Raw genomic sequence first — 21,004 nt, 5'->3', positions numbered from 1 at the left:
TAGTTGGTCTTGGGCCTCAGTATTGGGCCAGGGTATGAACACTTCTCATAAATTAATTTACACTGTTTCAACCCATCATGACTTTAACAATTGTCCATTTTAGCCTAATTTCCACGTGAAGATATCATGCCTATGCTAAATTCAGATCTTTAAACAAATTAATCAAACTTTAGAGGAATCATCCTTAAAATCATGTTACCATAAATATATATATATATATAAGTAAAAAAAATTGTTCACAAAATAATAGAAAATTAATTTTAAATTTATTTAATTTTATATTATTTTAATTATTATTTATTTTATTTTATATTCTTTAATTCCTATTAAAATAATTAAATAATATTAAATATATAAAATTATAAATATTAAATTAAATAACATCAATTTAAATTATTGTATTTGTAATATTATTTATGTAAGATAAAATCTCAGTGAAAACCGTTAACTTCATATAAAATGATAAGTGAGAGCGGTTTGATGGTTTCAATTAAAAGGGAATTGTTTTTCATTCTTTTTCGGGAATCATCTCAACACACGTCCACCCAGTTCATTGCCGCGTAATGAGTACGTGTTGGTAAGGCACCAAACTAAACTTCAAACGTGGCAAACAAGCAAGCAACAACGTTTCTTTAGGAAAAGTTAGTGAGTGGCAACAATATCCACATTTCACAAACAAGATGACAACAAACCATAGAGCTTGAAATCGATTAAGTGAAAACGAAAGAAAGAAAGAATAGATAGTAGTGATGAGTGGAGAGGAAGATTGGAGGAAAACGGCAGACACACACAAGATGAGCTCAGAACAAGTGAAAGCAGCAGGTTCATATAATATATACTTTCTCATTATATCTTATTTCATATGTGGTTTTAATGAAGATTTGTATCTTGTATGTAACTCAGGTGTTGAAGGATCAAAGGGAAAAGGTGGGAATGTTCTTCACCAAAGAAGATCACTACCTTTCAGTTTGAGCACAATGGCAGTGGCAGGATTACTCATAACGGGTGCTGTTAGTTACTTTGTTTTGTATGTCAAGAAGAAGCCAGAGGCCACAGCTACCGATGTCGCTAAGGTCAATGTTGGACTTGCAAAACCTGAGGACACACACCCAAAGAAATAGCTACTTATATATTTTTCTTTTCTTTTTTTTTTTTGTGAATGTATGCTGAACTAGCTATACTAGTCCGTTGCCATTTCTTGAAAACTTTCTTACCTTTTTTGGGTTTGTACGCAATCACGTTCTTCATAATCACACAGATGATAATACAAAGTCTTTTTTACAAGCAATAAAAAAGTAATGGTCTTTCTTTGTTTAAGGCAAAATAATAAAGTTAAATGAAGAGCGCTAGCATGCTTGGTATTCAAAGGTTGGTGCTTGCATTGTTCTCGAAGAGCTGACTTGGATCTGGCAGCTCCCAACATTATAAAAGTCAAGGATGCTTGCTTGCACAGGTAGCAAGCATGTTAGAGAAGAACTTGATTAGTACACTTCTTTAACAAATTTCCTGATGTCACAAGGAAAAATAATTGATCCTTTATTGGAGAAGAAATATTTTAGACTTCTCAAATGGTTAAAAGGTTGTTTGCGTGGTGTACGATGCAAGATAGATCAGACTTTCAAAAATAACTCATCTCTTGGGAACAACTTTAAAACTTACGGCTTCTGCCTTCTAAGTAAACTCTTGTCATATTCTTGGTTAATCAATCATTAAGGAGAAAAGATATTAAAACGGCCTTTGTCTGTCTTTTTTCCATTCTCCTGTCTCATGGTTCGATCGAGTAATAAATTGGACCTTTTGAAAAGGTAAAAAGTAATAATAATGAGGGGGTAATAAGAAGTACGGTCTAAACAGGCAGCGGACGAAGCTGCACTGGAACGAACAACCCTGAAGCTAACGATATTTGACATTTATTACACTGCTAATATAACAATAAAACAATAACAAAAATAAAATCAACTAAAATGGAGCCAATTTGAAATTCTTCTACGACAGTAACATAAAAAAACCCCTATAAATCTGTAATCAAACAAGGATCCTCCTACTTCGACAACTCAGCATCAGCAAGTAAAAAAGACATCGAAACAAAAGAATAACCGTGTCCTTCTCACAATGCAAAATTGTATAGAATAGGTTACATCTGATTCTGAATAATGATAGTACCTGAATCTCGAAATCCTTACATAAATCTTCTTCATCCTTTGGGAAGAGTATAGTAGATTTAATCCATGACACTGACCACTGCATAACTAATCAATTTTGACTGAAGAGTAGATGAGCCTTGTGAACCAGAAGCATGCGTAAAATCCGATGGTACCAGTTACCACGAAAAAGGCATAAGATACTATAAGCATGTAGCCAAAGTATAGTACAGCAGATACGAACTTGGTGATTTCAAGCTTGGTGAAGAAGTAGAACGTTGCATAAAGGAAGAGGTAGAGTGCAGATGAGCCAGAGGTGAGGTATGAACGCCACCACCACAAATAATCCTCACTGCACAACTGGAAGTAGCAAAGCACAATTGTTATTTCGGCGCAAGTGACGATGAGGATGGCAAAGACCAAGAAGAGGAAACCAAAGATGTAGTAAAATTGGTTCAGCCAGATTGAGGTGAGGATGAAGAAAAGCTCAATGAAAACAGCTCCAAATGGGAGTATTCCTCCAATCAGAACTGAGAAGACCGGGTTCATGTACCATGCTTGCTCTGGGATCTGCCTTGGGATTTTGTTGGTCTTTACCGGGTTCTCAATTGCAGGCTTCTTGAATCCAACATAGCCACCCACAAAAACAAGTGGAACAGAGATTCCGAACCATAGAAAGATCAAAGCAAACATTGTTCCAAATGGCACAGCTCCAGATGATTTTTCTCCCCAAATGAGAGCATTTAACACAAAGAAAACAGCACAGACAGTTGCAGGGAACAAGGTTGCAGTCCTGAGGGCAATACTCTTCCACTCTGATCCTTTGAACATTTTGTACAAGCGAGAAGAAGCATAACCAGCAAAAATTCCCATGAATACCCAAAGCAACAGCATGGCTGTCATAAGCCCACCACGGTTAGAAGGAGAAAGGAATCCAAGGACGGCAAAGATCATGGTTACTAGTATCATAAAGAAAAACTGAACCCCTGTTCCAACGTAAACACACAGCAAATCTGAGTTGTTTGGTGGCCTAAAAACATCCCCATGGACAAGCTTCCAGCCTGTCTCTTCTTGCGCTTCTTCTTGGGTCTCAAGCTCATTGTACTTTGAAATATCACGATAGAGTGTACGCAACATTATCATTGCCACCATTCCAGAGAGAAAGAGAACAATCATCAATGAATTCACAATTGAGAACCAGTGAATCTGGTCATCATTCATTAGCAAATAGGCATCCCATCTTGAAGCCCACTTCACATCACTCTCCTGTAGATAGATAAATGTCATAAAAAACAGATTCCAATCATTCCATAATGTAAGAGAAATGAAAGGCCAGTTATGATAAGACAAAAGAAAATCCATTAATAGAACAGGATTTTATTTTATCTAATATCTACCATAAGTCATAAGCCAAATTGGCCATCAAGAAAGTGCCAAGGAGAAAATACAGTACCATTCTACAATCATGAACTCACCTCAAATTCAACATCATATGTGAAGATAATTTCCTTGTTCTCTTCGACCTCTTGAGGAGTGTTGGAGTTGACAACTGTGTGCTTAGCATGAGGATCACAAGTTGTCAAACGTGTATTTTCACCCCAATTCCCATCATACTCATGTTTAACACTACATTTTAACATTCAGTTTCAGAAAATCAGTATGAGTATTGTATACATACAAACAAACAATAACAAAGCCTTATCCCCCTAGGTGGGGTCGACATGAGTGTTGTATACGTATCACAGGAAAATAAATGAAATACATTTAATAGTGCAGAGCAACCGCAAAAATACTAACCTGAATGGCTTCACCTCAAAGCCCACAATTCTAGCAGATTCGGTTAGCAAATCTCTATGATACTTGACAGTAAATGCCAAATGGTTGTGAATAAAATACTTCTCTTCCTTGCTCTGTCCATTTTCAACAAAATAAGCACAAGAAAATATTTGGCATTCAAAACAACAAATATTGTTCTACAAAAAAATGAGCATACCCCACTATACTGCCCCTTGAGTCCAACATGGAAACCAAGCTGATAAACAGTAGAGTCCTGATCCGGACGTTTTATCGGAACCACCAAGGGAAGGTTATCTAGGATCCTGTACATAAAAGGTGTAGTCATTATAAATAACACAATACTGACATTAAATAATAATAATAATAGTCATATTTTTTCAAAAAAAAAAAAGGAGAGGGGGGGGGGGTACTACAGGAATGGCATACATGTTCACCCGGTACTCATCATCAATCTTCTCTTTGAACTCTTTTGCACTCTGGGCATCAAGTTTCAGCTTACACACAATATTGCACATTTGTGGTTCACGCATTTTAAACTGTAAATAAATAAGAGTAAATTAGCTGGATCCATAACATAGTTAACATGTCACAAAATAACATGTTACAAGAATCTTACCACATACTGAGAATTTTCAATGCGATCACCTCGAAGCACTTCCCCAAGATTTTCAGCACTATCTAGAATTTTGCCTGGTTTACAATATGGAAGGGAATAATATGTGTAGGGAAGCTGGGTCTTCGTTGATGTTAATTTGTTTACTTTTACTTGTAATTGATCTCCCTGCACCAGCAAATATCAGAAGTCAATGAAGAGATATATTTAAATCTGAATTCTGAACATTCATTATTAACAGCAATTTGACATTCAGGGATTAAAGGGTGAGAGAAAAATATAAAAGTTAAAGGGAGAAGGCCAAAGCCAAATTAAAGAACCAATCACATGCACCCAACAAAGTATGCACATTGCAAAATCCATGCAAAGCAACATTACTTGAAGAAAATTAGGCATGGGAACGAAAAGCTTTAAACACATAGATTTTCAAATTACAGCTAAATTTGACTATTTCAAAAGATGCATATGCCATAAAAGTGCTAAAAGCGGGTAAAATTCTTAGTGAGCTCACGAGACACTAAACAGTACAAGAAGCATAAAATCAAATCAAATCAAATCTATTCTCGCCGTTAAATGACACAAGACAAGTAACTAAATCTGTTCCCTGCAAAGTTTCAATTTGTAACATCATAGTCAAATTACTCCAAAGAAAGAAGACGACAAAGCATCCACTATAACGTTCCCATATCTTCACATTCATATAATCACATTGCACGCCACCACATCAAACCACCCTAACAACTAGTCCAAATCAACGAATCGAGTTCAAATCCGAATCAACCGACAATGCTAAAACTTTCGCACCATCGACAACATACAACATAATGCGTCAGATGGAATCCCGTAAAACGAACAGATCAAAAATGAAATCCACACAACCGACGAAAATGTCACAAAAAAAATGCAAGCAACTACCTAAAACTAAATAGAATATATGAAGCTTATGGCAGATCCAAGATCTGAAAAGGCAGATCGAGGAAAAGCTCGAATGAAGAAAATGTAAACGAAGAGAGGTTTCGTTTGTGGTTACCTTTTGGAAATCCTGAGGTGCGACGCCGGGGAGGTAGAATGAGAAGGCGCCATGGAAGAGGAGGAAGAAGAAGGATGCGGAGAACACAAGGGATCTCCGAAACGACATGTCGTTCGATATCGGAAGAAGAAAGAAAGAAAGAAAGAAGAGAAGAGAAGAGAGTGGGTTTGTGTGTGATATTATTAATGACGAGTAATGAGAATAGATCTACTACGAAGGGAGGGAGCTCGGTGTGAGTAATATAAAAGATTAGAGGGTGATGAAGGAAGGATGTGTTGTGACTTGTGAAATGAATCAGTGTAGAGCGGGACACAGTGAGACAGATACAAAGGTTATATTCGTCTTCCCATCTAATTCTGCCACGTCACTCACCTTTAATATTTATTATTATTATTATTATTATTATTATTATTATTATTATTATTATTATTTTAAATAAATATATTTTTATTTTTATTGTATTAACTGTTATAAAAAAAATAAAAAATATAACTGAAGAATTATATAAAACATTTTATACTAAATACATAAGGAAAATAAAAAATAAAAAATAAAGTCAACTAAAAAAATTATATATAGAAAATGAGATTTTGACAATATTTTTAATAGCATGAATTTTTTATGCCTGATAAATAATATACCAAATATAATATAATTTTAAGATATAGTATATTGATCTTTACTAATATTAAATAAAAATACTTGAAAAATATTAATTTATAAAATTATATATATTAGTTTTTAATATTAAAAGTTATACTATAATAAAAAGTTATTTTATAAATATGATACTACATTTTAAAGTTGTGAAAGAGAGCGTGTGATAAATTATAATTATAATTACAGACTATTTTTATTAAAATTACAAGTGACACATTTTATTTTTTGTAAAATTTCTAATTACATTACTCAGGTCAACGCATGTCGAAATATTAACTATTAAGCATCAATAAGAAAAGAAATACATGGTAATTCAATCAACCCAAAAAAATTATAATATAATTGATTATGTGGTTATAAACAACTATACCACAGGTAGAAGAATTCCCAAACATAAATCATTTTATTTCAAAATAAATTCTAACAATTTTGACATAATCAATTTTAAATCAAATCAATTAAACCAATTACACAATACATTAGTACCCATGTTCAATTTTTTACCAAAATGGAAAATGACCAACTGCTCCTCCACCCAAAAGGCCCAAATAAGCTAAACTAAACCACCGACAAATCTCCAGCTCACGGAGCTGTGTTCTTATTTTTATTCATTGCTAAAGGTGCATTTGGATAGGGTGTAACTAGTTGTAACTTGTAATCCAAATTAGCACATGCAATGCATGGAGATATCAAAGTAAAAATTTTAAATAAATGCCCGTTGTTCATTAAAAAAAAAAAAGGATAAAAGTTGTGAATTCATTTATTTCTTCATATTAGTTAATTGTCAAAAAATTTGTCTAAATTATTGACAAATTATTATAATATGATACAAGTAGATTTAGAATTTTTCCTAGTTATTCAACAATATCATTTTACTATATTCTTTGTATATTACAATTTCTTAATATTCAACACAACCCATTTACATTAATGCTGGATTTGTTAGCATTAAAATAGATAGAAAATTAGAAACTTAAAAAACTATCACGTTTTATGGTCAATAAGTTTATTTTTCAAATTTTACATTTAGAGTGTGCTTAGATTGAGTACTTTTAAATTTCAGTATATTTCAAATATTAAAAATTTTAAATATTATAATCAAATTTCCTTTAAATAAAAAATATTTTGTTTGGTTGAAGTAATTATATTAATTGTATTTTTTAATTGCTTTATTTGAAAAAGAAAGTTAGATTGTATTTATTCATAAAATATTTAGTTGACTTTATCATTTATTAGTTTTAAATATTAGTTAATGCATATAAATGCTGAAATGAGATAGAGAAAAGAAAAAATTGAAAAAGGTGAAATTAATTAAAATTTATATTTTAAATTTTTTTAAATCCGAAATCCTTTTGATTAAATATGTGAACACAAAATTTTGTTTTTGAGAATTTTAATTATTCTGAAAACTATTTTTGTTGGGTCATTGTTTGGGCCAAAAAATTTAGCCCGAATATGGGTTTTTTTTAGGGTAAAAAATCCAAATGAGCCAAGGAGAGCTTAAAATTACCTAATTAAGCCAAATCAAAAATCCATACATGAATCAACCAGGACGAATTATTATATAATTCGAATCAATATGATTCGAATTATAATTACATGTAATTCGAATTGATATGATTCGAATTACTAGGAAGGCAACAAATGAATGAAGTTCGAAACAAGTTGTTTCGAATTACCTCAACATAATTCGAATTTAGTTAATTCGAATTACTAGGAAGACACATTGTTAAGTAATTCGAAACAAGTTGTTTCGAATTACACTTAGCTAATTCGAATCTAGTTAATTCGAATTACTAGGTTAGGTTGTGATATTACATAATTCGAAACATATAGATTCGAATTATATATATATAGTGCGAGCCAGGGCTGTATATATATGCTGTGAACTCATGTTGCTCTCAAGAAAGAGGGGAGATGGCTAGTGAGGAGAGTTTCCTAGTTCTGGTACATTACAGAGGGTCGATTAAGAGAAAAACTCGGTCCGGCGTGAAGTTCACTGATAAGGATCCCCTATGTATTATCGTGACGCCGACAACCACCTACGATGCACTTGTTAGCTCTGTGCTGGAGAAGCTGGGTCTTGAAGGCGTTAAAAGGGTCAAGAAGTTTTTCTACCGCATTCCAACAGCGGTGCTCCATGACACCGTGAAGTTTGATTGTTTCACAATCGGTAGTGACGAGGACTTGCAGGTTATGTTTATTTCTCGTAGGCAGTTTCCCGAGGTAAGGACACCAGAGCTGTTGGCAAAGTTGGTTGATGTGGTATCTAGCTCGGGTGGTTCGAACCGGAATGCCACTACTATAGCCGCGGTTGCCGGCTCGAGCTCGAGACCTGCTGTTGCTTCATCCTCTGCTCCTGTGTATGAGCCACCGATGCAGCCTGTTGCGTCCCCTTCGTTTGCCGTTGATCTGAGCGGCAATGTTGGAGACGAGGTTCGGTATGGGGAACATATTCCCACCGAGGTACATTGTCCCACACCGGCTGGTGTTGGTGATGGTTTGTTTGATGATCCAGATGACGATGACGTGGAGCCGGATATGATCGCTGATGAAAGCGGCGATGATGTTGGAACTACTGTTCCGACAAGGGCTACAGGTGGATCTAGTTCTGGCACACAGCAGTATCCACCCCATTTTTCCTCATTGGACCTGGATGCCATGCGGCAGGACGACAATGCTCTGCAGGCCTCAGGATTTGGTGCTAGAGATACCGAGGGGTCTGCCGGTATGAACGAGTTCCAGGTTGGCCAACAATTTCAGGATAAAGATGAGGCGCTGTTGAGTGTGAAGACGTACAGTATCCGCCGAGGGGTCCAGTACAAGGTCGTTGAGTCTGACTACCGCAGGTATGTGGGAAAGTGTTCTGAGTTTGGGAATGGGTGCACATGGCTAATTCGGTTGAGTCTCCGACAGCGGAAGGGTATCTGGGAAGTGAAGCGATACAACGGACCGCATACATGTCTTGCCAGCTCCATCTCCAGCGACCATAGGAGTCTGGACTACCATGTCATATCCACCTTCATTATGCCGATGGTTAGGGCTGATGCAGCTGTGAACATCAAGGTGCTTCAAAATGCCACGGCCGCACACTTTGGGTTCAGCCCTACGTACAGGAGGGTATGGATGGCGAAGCAGAAGGCCGTTGCCGTGATATATGGGGACTGGGACGAGTCGTACAATGAGCTCCCTAGGTGGGTTTTAGGAGTTCAGCTGACGATGCCTGGCACTGTAGCCGTCCTCAGGAAGTCGATGTTCAGGGCGGGAGACGGTATGGGCTGAACGCTGCCAAACTGAGGTAAAACTCTATCAACCTGATGCCACTCGACAACCGCAAAATAAATCAGGGACGTCCTGCATCGCCATAACATCGTATGCCGAGGCTCCAACACCTCAGGATGGACAACCTGGATGACGTCGACTGCGCTATAGGGCATCCATATAAACTGAAAAAATCAAAATCAAATCGTTTGTACTTTCAGTTAAGTGATATAAACTGAAACAATGACTTGAGATACACATAAGTTCTGCTTACTTACCTGCCGAGGCTGTAACAAGTCGATCTTCATGCGAGCCATCTTTACCCGAGGTCCCTTGCCAGCTGATCTCATCATACCCAGATGGTCTAAGTGTGGGAAACCTCCAGAAGATCCACGACTGTAATAACTGTAACGGGCCAGCTAACTTCACCACATGTCTGTTGGCGACTCGGCACATGCACCTGTACAGCCATGCTAGTGCCGCCGACGCCCAACTGTAGCGACCCATCTCCTCAAGCCGAGCAACATATGGTAGCCATCTGATGTGTATACGATTGCCGGACTTGTCGGCAAACAGCTGCGTACCCAATAACATCATGATGTAGGCCCGGGCAAATCGCCTAACTGTCTCTTCATCTGCCCCATCTGGACACTCTGCGAATGTCTCCTGAAACCAGGTGCAGTTGACTGCAAATTTCTGCACCTGGTTCTCCGGAGGTAAAACACCGAGCAACTCATGGAACCACTGCCAAGCAGGTCTCCCACCCTCAATGTAAAGGTGGAAGTCCGTAAGGCAACCACTAACATAATCTCCGTCGACTGGCAACCCCAGCTGGTATGCGACGTCCTGAAGCGTGATAGTGCACTCTCCGAACGGCATGTGGAAGGTGTGCGTCTCAGGCCGCCACCTCTCGACGAATGCGCTGACTAGGGGCTCGTCTAGTCGGAACCATCTGTCGTTCAGTCTCGCAAGATGGTAAAGTCCCGCCATCTGCAAGTACGGGACATACCTCTCATCAAGACGCATCCCCTGTTGCCGCCTAACGCTGGATATGCAACGACGAGGCTGGCCAGTACATAAACCGCATAATTAGAACAGATGCACAAACCACTAACATAACCGATATATTTTATAAGGAACCAGGAAATAAATCATGATGGGTAAAACCATTAACAAAAACCATCAACAAAAACCATTAACAGAAATCATTAACAAAAACCATTAACAAAAACCATCAACAAAAACCATTAACAAAAACCATTAACATAAACCATTAACAATAAACCATTAACAAAAACCATTAACAAAAACCATTAACAATAAACCGCTAAAACAAAATCATTTACAAAAACCATTAACAAAAACCATCAACAAAAACCACTAGCCTACACTATTTTCCTAAACCATTAACAAAAATCATTAACAATAAACCGCTAAAACAAAATCATTAACAAAAACCATTAACAAAAACCATCAACAAAAACCACTAGCCTACACTACTTTCCTAAACCACTATCCTAAACCACTAACAGTAACATAAACCATTATAAAAAACCATTAACAAATACCGTTATCATAAATCGCTTTCATAAACCACTAACCTCGTCGTTGATCACACCGGCGATATGAGCTACTCCATCCAAACGATAAAGCCTTCCCGGATCGTCCCCCATCGACAGAAACAGCCGCTCTGCTCGCACTCGTACTGAACGTTGGTCTTCTTCTCTGGGATTTGGTGGGGTTGGAGAATGAGAAAGTGATTCGAATGAACTTGGCTCGAACTCCTTTTATAGCCGAACTCCTTGTAATTCGAATCAAGTTGATTCGAATTACTATGTAACTCAAATTTCACCTAATTCGAATCAAGTAGATTCGAACCTCCCTAAGATCCACTTCTCCTAGTAATTTGAATTAAGTAAATTCGAATTACGTTGATGTAAATCGAAACAAGTTGTTTCGAACTTCATTGGATTCTTGCCTTCCTAGTAATTCGAATCATATCAATTCGAATTACATGTAATTATAATTCGAATCATATTGATTCGAATTATATAATAATTCGTCCTGGTTGATTCATGTATTGATTTTTCATTTGGCTGAATTAGGTAATTTTGAGCTCACCTTGGCTCATTTGGGTTTTTTACCCTTTTTTTTAAATACATCTCCAAACACATTTTTAGCTTTGGATTCTACCTTTGAATATTTTTTTTTTGTTTTTTACTGTATTCTTTCCTCCATAATCTACAAACTAATTTATCATGAATGGAAGTTTTATTTATGATTTATTGTTAGCTAATATATTATTAGCTGTACAAGACGAGATTTAAATCTTTCACGCTTAAACAAATTAAAAAACTGTCACAAAAAAAAAAAACAAACTAAAAAACTAACTATAAGACCAAGTCAAATTAACTTTCAAATAAACTATTTATCCAATCAAACATTTATTTGCGTCCATTTTCTTTTTTATTTTTTTTCTGGGGTGTCCATCTTCTTTCGTTCTTCTTTTCCTTTATTTTTGGAATTTGAAAGTTTAAATTCATTGAAGACCCAACTGAAATGAAATTAAACATGTTACAAGAGTAATAAAAACCCTAAATATAGGAGGGATTAGAGAAGCATATAACGACAGAATTGCAAAAGAAAAAACAAAAAAAATACTATTACTGTAAAAATTCTCTCTATTTTCTCTCCATACATCTTCTCCACTGTTCCATCGATTTTGGTTGAATGAGGGGCAATTTTATCTGTGGCGGACACTCTAGAGCCCATGATCCATGTTATCCTTCATGGTAAGAGCAGGATCAACTGCAAATAAGTGTAAGGAAAATCGAAAAAGAGGGTGAGGACAAGAAGTATTCAGGAGATATGTCTTTAATCCCAAGAGAGGAGGACTGAATGGTAGAAAACTTGAGAGAACAAGATAATGACGTGCAACAAAATAAGCCTTTTGTTTTGGCAGTAAAAGATGGAAAGAAATAATTATCTCATGATTATCTGAAGATAATTATCTCAAATATAGAGATAATTTTTTACTCTATAAAAAAATAATCACTCATGATCATCTGTAGTCATTTTTAAAGAATGACCAAATTTTATTTATAATTTTATAAATATATTAACATTTATGTATTTTTTTCAATCCAATTTTACTTTAAATCTATTAAAATTTGGTAACTTAAGCGTCAAAACTTTTTGTAAATACTCCTACTATCATTTAGACCATAACATCAGAAAATTTTCTATTCCGATGAACAAGTAAAACTCTCAACTAAGGTGTTTTAACTCCACATCCAAATTTAAAGTCTAATCAGATTCTATGTAACACTTTAGAACACCAATAATTTTAGGATTTCATGAAAAATTAATAAAAAGATTTATTTGACTCGCATTTATATTATTCATACACTAAATTATTTATTGAATCGTTTCATAAATCCATTTGATTCACACATAGTTTTTATATTAGAGTTTTCTAAAATGAGAAAGTTGATAAAATAATAAAATGAGAGATTAATTATTCTTAAATTAAAATAGTAAAAAACATATTTTGTGACTTCTGTGGTAGCCATATTTTCTGATGACTAAAGCTGACTATAATTGACTAACACTAATAAAATTAGGACACATAGATGAAAAAAATAATTAATATATAATTAGCTTTAAAGTAAATGTAGTAACCTAAAAAATATTACTACAGTGGTAAAATAGTAATTACAGGTCTCAGAATAATTTTTTTAATAAATTGGACCTTAAATAAAATGGACAATAAAAAAAAGAAAGAAATTAGAGTTGAATATTCCAAAAATATGTATCAAAATAAAAGAAAATAGTAATTGGACATTCGATAAATTAAATGGTTAGAATGTGATATAAAAAAAAAAGTTTATACAAAATAAAGTAGTAAGCATTGTATTCACTGTACAGCACAAAAATAAAAGTAAAATATTGTAATACCTAATACTTAATGTTCCATCGTAAACAGCAATATATCAAAATTAATATTCATGTTATAATCAAAAGAATTTAAATTAAAAGGTTTGAATATTTAGAGATTAGAAATTATAATAAACTAAATTTAAAAGTTATTAAATTAAAAATTTAAGATTTAAAATCTAAAAGATATATATATAATTCACTAACGTTTTCATATCTAAATTATTTAATTTTATTAGTAATAAAGTTAATTTGTCTTATTTTTGTATTTTACTTTCAAGATTTTATGTATTAAATGATTTGGGAGAGAATAACAATCAATAATAATATTGTCTTTATATATATATATATATATATATATATATATATATATATATATATATATATATATATATATATATATATATGAGTGAATATTCAATCTGGTTCTGATAATTTTTTTAAAGAATTATAAGGTTTTAAACAAAAAAAAATATCGGGGTTTGGAGAGACCCCTGACAATTTAGATCTTAAAAGGGATCTGTAAATCCCACTCTCCCGAAATTGTGTTTATAAGTGAAACAAAGAATCAATCTAGACAGGTGGAAGCAAAACTTCGGGTATGCGGCTATGAAAATTGGCATATTGTTAACCCGGTAGGAGTGGCAGGAGGACTTGTGCTAGCTTGGAAGGACAGCATCAGTGTTCAAATTATTAGCAGTGGAGAATTCTTTGTGGCAGCCGAAATTAAGGAAGTCGGAAGCAGTGAGCTATGGGCGTTCATTGGTGTCTATTTGAGTTGTTCGGAACAAATTCGATCCTTACAGTTTGAGGAGCTTACAACAATGAGCCAACACTTGAAAGGAAAAGTGGTAATAGTAGGTGATTTTAATGATATAACAAGGCAAGCGGAAAAGGAGGGTGAAGGCCAAAAATCAGCAACCACCATTGCAACATTCACTAATTTTATTGACAGTAACGAATTAGTGGATATTGGAATGGTGGGGTGCCCTTTCACGTGGACAAATCGAAGACAAGGAGAGGATTTGGTGAAGGAGATGCTTGACTGCTATTTAGTTGGGATGGAATGGAAGTTGAAGTTTCCGAATGCAGTGGTGCACAGGCTCACAGAGTCAGGCTCGGATCATGCTCCACTTTTGATGGAAACCGAACCTCAATCCTGGCATAGTAAAAGGCGGTTTAAATACCAGGAACGTTGGTGTGGAGAAGAGGATGTCAAGAGAATTGTCAATGAAGTGTGGAGAATGGAAGTTATAGGCTCAGCTATGTTCTCCTTCACCCAAAAGTTGAAAGTTTGTAGACATAGACTAGTTCAATGGAAGAAAACTCACAAAGCAAACTCACGGAAAGAAATTGAGGATCTTCAAGCTAAACTAGAGGAGTTGCGGGTGGCTGGAATCAATGGGGGAGAGGAGATTACCAGTTTGGAGAAGAAGTTGGAGCTGGCATATTTGAAAGAAGAGAGCTATTGGCAAAAAAAATCTAGAGTCAAGTGGCTAAAAGAAGGAGATCAGAACACTAGATTCTTCCACCAGAAATTTCAATCAAGGATGCGAAGGAACAGAATTTGGAGATTAGTGGGGAGGGACAATGAGATTGCATCGAAACCGGAGGATTTTGCAAAGGTAGTTGAAGACTACTTTTGCGATATTTTTACTTCTTCTTGTTCGGCTGATCCGAATCTATACTTAGAGGATTTGGAGCCAAAGGTTACAACTTCCATGAACCGTAGGCTCCAAAGGCCAGTAACTATGGACGAGGTCAAAAGAGCTACATTTAGTATTCACGCTCAGAGTGCTCCTGGTGATGACGGGTTTACAGCTAAGTTTTTTCACTTTTTTGGGATTTAGTTGGAGGTGACGTTTTTAAGGCAGTAAGAAGTTTCTTTCACAGTGGCAGAATTCTAAAAAGTTTCAATCATACTCAAATTTGTTTGATTCCAAAAATGCCAGATGCCAATGACATGACTCAGGTACGACTGATCAGCTTGTCTTCAGTTATGTATAAAATTATTTCTAAAGTTATGGTGCATCGATTACAAGGTATTATGAATAAAATTATAAGCCCAAATCAGAGTGCGTTTCTCAAAGGTAGACTCAATTCAGATAATATCCTAATTGCCCACGAATGTATGCACTATTTGAAAAATAAAAGAAGTGGGGCAGAGCATGAGATGGCTATTAAACTAGACATGAGCAAGGCTTATGATAGAGTCAAATGGCATTTTTTATGGTATATTATGGATAAGCTGGGCTTTGATGCTAAATGGATTAACTGGACTAAGGAATTGGTAACGACTGTTTCTTACTCTGTCGTTGTGGAAGGTCAACCTTTTGGCTATTTTAGGCCAAATAGGGGCATCCGACAGGGTGACCCCCTATCTCCATATCTCTTTCTTTTTTGTGCAGAAGGGCTTTCCTTCTTGCTACACAAGGCAGAGCAAAACAGATTAATTCAAGGAGTTCAAGTTAATCGGAGATGCCAAACAGTTAATCAACTTTTGTTTGCTAATGATTCAATCCTTTTTGCAAGAGCGCACCTAATACAAGCCAAAGTATTCTAGAATTTCTAGAGATCTATGAGGGTTTCAGTGGACAAAAAGTCAATTTGAATAAGTCAGCTATCTTTTTCAGTCACAACACACCTCAGAACACAAGACTAGCAGTTGCTCAGACACTAAATATTGAACATATCGGAGCACAAGACAAATACCTGGGACTGCCCTCTATAGTTCAAAAATCAAAGAAAGCAACCTTTGGAGCTATCAAGGATAAAGTTTAGAAGAGGATTATGGGTTAGAAAAGAAGTCTATTGTCATCAGGTGGTAGGCACACGCTATTGAGAGCGGTGGGGGAGGCGATTCCTATTTATACACTCTCTTGTTTCAAGCTCCCGGACACGCTGTTGACTGAGATTCATAGCATGCTCTCGCAATTTTAGTGGGGTCAAAAAGGCGCAGAACGAAGAATGGTTTGGATTAAATGGGACACAATGACGAGACCGAAGAAAGATGGAGGGCGGGGATCAAGGACCTAAGGGCGCAAAATTTGGCTTTATTGGGAAAACAATGTTGGCGTCTAATGAAATACCCTAATTTTACTCTATCAAGAATGCTCAAAGCTAAATATTTCAGATATACAGATTTCCTACATGCAGAGATAGGAAGCGTACCGTCGTGGGGCTGGAGAAGTGTTCTTGAAGGGCGCAAGGTGATTGAGAAAGGCTTGTTATGGAAAATAGGCTCTGGCACTAATGTTCATATCTTCCATGACCCCTGGCTCCCACCACCAGTGCCCCTTAATGTCCCTCAAAATGCACTCACAATCCCGACAGATCTGCAAGTGTATTACATTAGTGCGTTACTAAATCCTGATAGAAGCTGGAATAGAAATCTAATTGAGTCGATTTTTTCAGTTGATATATGCAATAAAATTTTTTCAATCAAACCAACAGAGGAGGAGGATGAAGTTAATTGGTGCTTGACAAAATCTGGTATATATGAAGTTGGGTCAGGATACAAAATTGTTTATGGATTCTTTCATTCTCCTACTTCATTGAGGCCCCAGAACATACACAACAGAGTCTAAAATATCATTTGGGAGTTGAAATTACCACATAAAATTAAGATTTTTCTATGGAAAAGTCTTCATGAAAAGCTTCCAGTGTTGCAACAAGTTCATAGCCGGTTCGCATCCACTCCTGCCACTTGTCCAAGATGCATGTTGAAGGCTGAATCAATTTCTCATGCTTTGTTCCAATGCTCCCTATCTTTAATAATATGGAGACTAAGCTTAATAACCCCTGACTTATGGATGAGAGAAGAAGAGACATTTTCAATTGGTGGCAACGAGTCTTATCCTGGGCAGCCATATTTTCTGATGGCTAAAGCTGACTATAATTGACAAACACTAATAAAATTAGGACACATAGATGAAAAAAATAATTAATATATGATTAGCTTTAAAGTAAATGCAGTAACTCAAAAAATATTACTACAATGGTAAAATAGTAATTACAGGTCTTAGAATAATTTTTTTAATAAATTGGACCTCAAATAAAATGGACAATAAAAAAAGAAAGAAATTAGAGTTGAATATTCCAAAAATATGTATCAAAATAAAAGAAAATAGTAATTGGACATCCGATAAATTAAATGGTTAGAATGTGATATAAAAAAAGAGTTTATACAAAATAAAGTAGTAAGCATTGTATCCACTGTACAGCACAAAAATAAAAGTAAAATATTGTAATACCTAATACTTAATGTTCCATCGTAAACAGCAATATATCAAAATTAATATTCATGTTATAATCAAAAGAATTTAAATTAAAAGGTTTGAATATTTAGAGATTAGAAATTATAATAAACTAAATTTAAAAGTTATTAAATTAAAAATTTAAGATTTAAAATCTAAAAGATATATATATAATTCACTAACGTTTTCATATCTAAATTATTTAATTTTATTAGTAATAAAGTTAATTTGTCTTATTTTTGTATTTTACTTTCAAGATTTTATGTATTAAATGATTTGGGAGAGAATAACAATCAATAATAATATTGTCTTTATATATTTATATATATATATATATATATATATATATATATATATATATATATATATATATATATATATAAGAATATTCATGGTGTAATCAAAAGAATTTAAATTAAAAGGTTTGAATATTCAAAGATTAAAAATTATAATAAACTAAATTTAAAAGTTATTAAATTAAGAATTTAAGATTTAAAATCTAAAAGATATATATATATAATTTACTAACGTTTTCATATCTAAATTATTTAATTTTATTAGTAATAAAGTTAATTTGTCTTATTTTTGTATTTTACTTTCAAGATTTTATGTATTAAATGATTTGGGAGAGAATAACAATCAATAATAATATAGTCTACTTATATATATACGAGTGAATATTCAATCCGTTTCTGATAATTTTTTTAAAGAATTATAAGGTCTTAAACAAAAAAAATTATCGTTTTTGGTATTTAATATTTAATTTTGTGAGACTGGCTAGTCCCTCTGTTAATGATCTCTCTTTAAAATATACTTATATGACATGTTAATCACTAAATATCATTTATTTAAAGGGTTATGTTAAACATCTAAATATTTTTTCATCCAAGTTTTATCCAAGTAGGTCCAACACCAAGAAAAATCATTCTTATTAAAAGAGTGTCATTACATGCGCTTTATATTCTTCTCCTCCCCGCGCTTCTTCTTCTTATTCTTTCAAATACAAGCATACGTCATCTTCTTTCAAATTCACATATACCTCCTCCTCCTCGCGCACGCAGATTATTCTTCTTCGTGCACGCAGATTCTTCTTCTGTTTCTCCTCATCCTCCTTCTTCTTCTTCTTCCTCCTCTTTCGTTGTTGTCATCACTAACAATACTAACATTTTGCTAATGAATTATTTTTTTCAATCGAATTGAATGGAATACAATTGCTAAATTGAACTGAATTGAATTGAATAGACACAGGTGATCTGAATCTGAATTGAATTGAATTGATAATCTCTAAATTGTAGAGAGAGGGGTGTTTCGAATTTAATTTTATATAATAAATTATATTTTGTTCATTCAGTACTATACAATTGTTTCACCATGAGTATGTGCTCGTTCATTATGCATAAAGCTGTTTGAATTTAATTTTATATAATAAATTATGTTTCGTTTATTCAATACTATACAATTGTTTCATCATGAGTACCTGTTCGGTTCATTACGCAGAAAGCTATTCGAATTTGAATTTATATAATGGATAATATTCCATTCATTTAGTACTATACAATTGTTTCACCATAATAACATGTTCGGTTCAATTCTGTTCTGCACAATTCAAAACTTTTCATTCTCATCTTCTACTACTTTTTCACCAGGGAGAGAAGGAGGAAAAAATAAAAAAATACAGCAGCAAGCCAGCAACAACAACAAAAGAATGACGATAAGGAGAAAACACCACGTGAAAAAGAAGGAGGATAATGAGGAGGAAGAGGAATGCGAAGAAGAAGACAAAGAAGAATAAGACGCTCCGTGCTTAAACGAGTGAGAAGAAGAAAAAGAAGAAGCGCGGGGGAGAAGAGAAGAAGAAGAAGAGAAGAAGCGTACGGAAAGAAGAAAGTGAAAAAAGCGCGTGACCTAAAATTGCTTGGATGAATTTCGATGCTAAAATTACTTGGATGTGAAGAATATTTCTTAATTTTTATAAATAAAAACAATTTAAAAATTACTAATATTTCTTAGTTTTACACAATAAAATTAACTAATGTAATTAAAAAAGGTAATAGAAAAATAAAATAAAAACTAAATGGCTTTGATAATTATTCTTAAAAGACAACGAAATTCTTACCAAAAAAGAATTTGTTAATCCTAATTGATTTTTAATGGACCAATCAACAGTTTAATATGTCATATAGATTTATTCTATTAATACAGATAAAAATTATTAATAGAAAAATTAATCAATCTCATAAAAATAAATATCAAAAGTTGAAAAAAAAATTATTGAAGACCTCAGTTATCTTTCGAATTAATCAGGAGTTGTTTAAAATTTTTTCTTTGTATATATTGAGAGAAAGCTCCTTTTTGTTAGAAAAGTTAGTTTTAAAGTTATTATAAAGTTTTTGTTTTTGTTTTTTTAAGAGATAAGCCTCAATGTAGTCCCTGAAGTTGCACTCGAGTCTCATAGTAGTCCCTGAACTTAAAAGTTCCTCAGAGTCATCCCCGAACTTGCACTCCGGGACTCAAAGTGGTCCTTCCGGCAATTTCAGTACACGTGGCGCAACCGGAAAGCTTAACTGGCAGCGTTGGTGACACGTGGGACTCACAACGGCTAGCTGATGTGGCAGAGTAAATTCTTCCGACTCAATTTGGTCCCTCAAGTGAAGTTAAAACCCTAATCCCCTTTTTTGAAGGCCACATTATTCACTCTGTTGTCTCCTCGTCGGTGCTGTGTTCTTCTGTTCTCCCTCTCTGAAGCCCGAAGGTTATGGCTAGCACGAGTAATGCAGTTGGGAGCTCGAACTACCCATGATCGTTTGGAAGCATCATGAGGAGAATGAACAGAAACAGAGAAGCTCGTTTGCCAGAATGGTGTGCCTGCGGGTCGAGACCGGTGCTGCGGTGGTCAGGGACGGATTCTAATCCAAGGAGACCGTTCCTGTGTTGCCCAAACTACAATGTAAGTATTATTGTTGTTGATTGCTGTATTTATGGATATAAATTTTGCTGATTGAATTTTCTTTGATCTGCAGACTGTGGGTAAGAAATGGTGTGGATTATTTATGTGGGTTGATAAAGTTTTGGAAGATGCCATGCCATGTGATGATAGAACAAGACATTCAGTTGATGATGAAGAATGGAAGATGAAGATGGCTTGAAAATTTGGTAAATTAGAAGCTGAAATTAGGGTTCTAAAAATGGGGGGAATTTTGATGTTTGTGTTCATGCTGCTGATTGTAATTGGTGTTCTTGTATTAAACTGGATAGACAGCAAGTTCAACTGTATCTAGCAAAAAACAAATGACATGCATGTTATATGCAT

General features: G+C 34.6%; 4 protein-coding genes across 4 annotated transcripts; 2 read left to right on the top strand and 2 right to left on the bottom strand.

Annotated features, from left to right (window-relative positions):
• Positions 1 to 652: 652 nt before the first annotated feature.
• LOC112697566 (uncharacterized) lies at positions 653 to 1,180 on the top strand. Its single transcript, XM_025750799.2, has 2 exons — positions 653 to 822; positions 904 to 1,180. Exons 1-2 carry the CDS (start codon positions 750 to 752, stop codon positions 1,119 to 1,121), a joined length of 291 nt encoding a protein of 96 aa, XP_025606584.1. The 5' UTR covers positions 653 to 749; the 3' UTR covers positions 1,122 to 1,180.
• A 708-nt stretch (positions 1,181 to 1,888) lies between these two features.
• LOC112697565 (transmembrane 9 superfamily member 8) lies at positions 1,889 to 5,887 on the bottom strand. Its single transcript, XM_025750798.1, has 7 exons — positions 5,582 to 5,887; positions 4,555 to 4,719; positions 4,365 to 4,474; positions 4,135 to 4,240; positions 3,939 to 4,051; positions 3,617 to 3,767; positions 1,889 to 3,407 (listed from the first exon to the last, which is right to left on the bottom strand). The coding sequence occupies exons 1-7, from the start codon at positions 5,687 to 5,689 to the stop codon at positions 2,250 to 2,252; spliced, it is 1,911 nt and encodes a 636-aa protein (XP_025606583.1). The 5' UTR covers positions 5,690 to 5,887; the 3' UTR covers positions 1,889 to 2,249.
• A 2,168-nt stretch (positions 5,888 to 8,055) lies between these two features.
• On the bottom strand, positions 8,056 to 10,572 carry LOC112805938 (protein MAIN-LIKE 1-like). Its single transcript, XM_072219614.1, has 2 exons — positions 9,781 to 10,572; positions 8,056 to 9,687 (listed from the first exon to the last, which is right to left on the bottom strand). Exons 1-2 carry the CDS (start codon positions 10,526 to 10,528, stop codon positions 9,668 to 9,670), a joined length of 768 nt encoding a protein of 255 aa, XP_072075715.1. The 5' UTR covers positions 10,529 to 10,572; the 3' UTR covers positions 8,056 to 9,667.
• Positions 10,573 to 14,262: 3,690 nt separating this feature from the next.
• On the top strand, positions 14,263 to 15,288 carry LOC140180310 (uncharacterized). Its single transcript, XM_072220776.1, has one exon. It carries the CDS (start codon positions 14,263 to 14,265, stop codon positions 15,286 to 15,288), a length of 1,026 nt encoding a protein of 341 aa, XP_072076877.1.
• The last annotated feature ends 5,716 nt before the right edge of the window (positions 15,289 to 21,004 follow it).

Source organism: Arachis hypogaea, chromosome 16 (genome assembly GCF_003086295.3).
Source record: "Arachis hypogaea cultivar Tifrunner chromosome 16, arahy.Tifrunner.gnm2.J5K5, whole genome shotgun sequence".
NCBI classification, from domain to species: domain Eukaryota; kingdom Viridiplantae; phylum Streptophyta; class Magnoliopsida; order Fabales; family Fabaceae; genus Arachis; species Arachis hypogaea.
Note: the sequence above shows the minus strand (reverse complement) of the source record. Positions and strands in the feature narration are given on the sequence as shown.